General features: G+C 46.3%; 1 protein-coding gene across 1 annotated transcript in view; it reads right to left on the reverse strand.

The window, feature by feature from the left end:
- Window positions 1-7: 7 nt before the first annotated feature.
- LOC117940250 (disks large homolog 4-like) overlaps window positions 8-2301 on the reverse strand; it is a gene marked incomplete at its 3' end in the record, with an annotated part of 2836 nt that continues 542 nt past the window's right edge. The window contains exons 2-5 of the mRNA XM_034865595.1: window positions 2195-2232; window positions 2062-2109; window positions 264-365; window positions 8-198 (exon numbers count right to left, since the gene is read on the reverse strand). Of these exons, the coding sequence (XP_034721486.1) occupies window positions 8-198; window positions 264-365; window positions 2062-2109; window positions 2195-2232 (379 nt within the window). The remainder of the gene's footprint in view (window positions 199-263; window positions 366-2061; window positions 2110-2194; window positions 2233-2301) is intronic.

The raw sequence follows: 2301 nt of genomic DNA on the forward strand, positions 1-2301 counted from the left end.
CCCTCACCTGCCCGGCGACCCTCACCTGCTCGGCCACCTGCCGGACGCTCTGCACCGACGTCCCGTACAGGTGGTTGTTGTACTGCCCCGCCTCGATGAAGCGATGCGATTGGATGTCGCGCTCCATCTGTTCCCGTGACGACACAAAGTGGTAGTCCCGTCCGTCGGCCTCGTAGTCCCTCTGGGGGCGGGTGGTGTCTGCGGAGACAGCGACGTCACTTCCTGTTTGTGTGAGTCATGTTTTCGGTGTTAACGAGACTTACGGGGAACGCAGGAGCCAAACTTGTCCGGGAAGTCCGACAGCAGGTCGTCGTTGACTCGGTCTTTGGTCGGACCCAGGATGATGACGGGGCGAGCGTAGTCCACTACCGACACACAGGGAACATCATTTAGACCAGATCCAACTTTATTGGCAATACACAAGTAAGACAACCAGGACAAGGACATGCATCTAACCATAGTCCAATCATTGAAAGTGTTAAAAGACATAAAACACAGGATGCAGTAAGATCATGTTAGTCCGTTATTAAAGTGCATAGTGATCAGAGGTAGTCAGACAGACCATAATCCACATGATAGTAGACAGGGTGCAGTATGATCATATATAGTGTATTGTTGAGGTGTATTAATGTATTAAGACAAACCACAGGTACTTTATTTCCACCTGTCTTTAAAACTCGTCACATTCTTGGTCAGTGACTAAAATTATCCTTTAGTGTCCAATTGTTAAACCCCGCCTGAGTCTATGTCCTGGTTTATAAATGTGAAGGCCTCCTGTTTCCCGAGTCTAACGCTGCGTTCCAGACCCAGTTTTTACCCCGTGAGTCACGACCCACCACTGGGTCCCGTTGTTATGTAGTCTAGATATCTAGACCCAGCCTAGTGGAAGAATATGTGATCCTGAGCCTAGAAGGACTTGGACGCCCCCCTGGGTCTGACTGAGACGCTGAAGGAGACGGCAAAGGCACTTTACAAGACTCGGTCACTCACTGGGAGTGAGAAACGGAGACAAGACGATCAGGGACAGGTGTTTCTGTTTGTGGTGATTGACAGAGAAATTCATTTTTATAAGTCTTTTGTTTTATATTTCTCTGCAGTAGTGTCTTAAAATATTATGACTTTCATTTATAACTTTATATGCACATTTAACAATACCATGTTTCTTTCAAGTCGTGTCTGTGTTTCTTCAGTCGCTGCTGCCTAAACAAAAGGCAATAAATGTCCCGCTGTTGCATATCACAGAAGATAACAAGAGCCCAGGGTCTCTGGCGTAGGCTTTAGACCCCTCCTTACATCAACACCTGTGAATCTTCTGTGTGTGTTTGAATAAAGGGACAGAGCTGCAGAGAAATTGTTGAAGTTTCCACTAGAGCTGCGCTGCGGAAAGGCTGCTCTCGTGATGGCTTCCTTTTTCCAACTGTCAATTAACTGCTCATTTGCCTTCTGAGTCTCTTTTTCTTGCTTGACCGTCATTATTTAGTAAGGTAAAGTGTTATGTGGATGGGGTCCAGGTACTGCAGGATGGGGGGATCAGCACCTCTTAGTAGCTGGTGGTCTCCATGGGGTCGTTTTCTGTCTTTTTGGGGTTGTTTTGGATCGTTTTCCGTCTTTTTGGGGTCTTTTGGACTTAGACTTAGAAAACTTTAATTTCCCCGAGAATTAATTAGTTGTACAGAGCCGGCTTATTGAACCTTAGTCCAGGCACTGATCCAGATCTCTACAGCATCATTGATCTAACTCACAACATACACACAGAATCAATAGAGTATAAGGAGTAGAAATAGATAAACCTACAGCCCACGTACCTGTATTCCTCCGGTCATACCCCCCCTACATCTTATTTCTATGTTTGTCTGTGTTCTGAGTCTCTTTGTGCATATATCACGCTTTAAGGGTCATTTTGTGTCTTTGTGACCATGTTGTGTATCTTTTTAGTCGTATTGCGTCTCTTTGTGTTGGTGTTGCGTCTGTTTTAAGTCCCCGGATCAGTTTTTGCGGGAACCTCATGTCTGAGAGACAGATTGTGTAGTTTCCACTGAGGTCAGAGGTCAGAGTCCTTACCTTCGATCTGGGTGACGAGCTCGTAGCTGTGGACGAAACCTTCTCGACCTGCGAGCAGAAAACACTCCGTTATACACTGAACTGTTATTATTCACTTCCTGTTTCCTGTTTGCTGAGAGAGCAGAAGTTGTACCTTTCCCCTTCATGCGGGACCACTCCTTCCTCTCCACTCTGAAACAGAGACACCAGACTCTTAAGAGACTCCAGATCCAGTATCGGGGACCACTAAGGTCTATATAA

This window comes from Etheostoma cragini, unplaced genomic scaffold (genome assembly GCF_013103735.1).
Source record: "Etheostoma cragini isolate CJK2018 unplaced genomic scaffold, CSU_Ecrag_1.0 ScbMSFa_2036, whole genome shotgun sequence".
Classification (NCBI taxonomy): Eukaryota; Metazoa; Chordata; class Actinopteri; order Perciformes; family Percidae; genus Etheostoma; species Etheostoma cragini.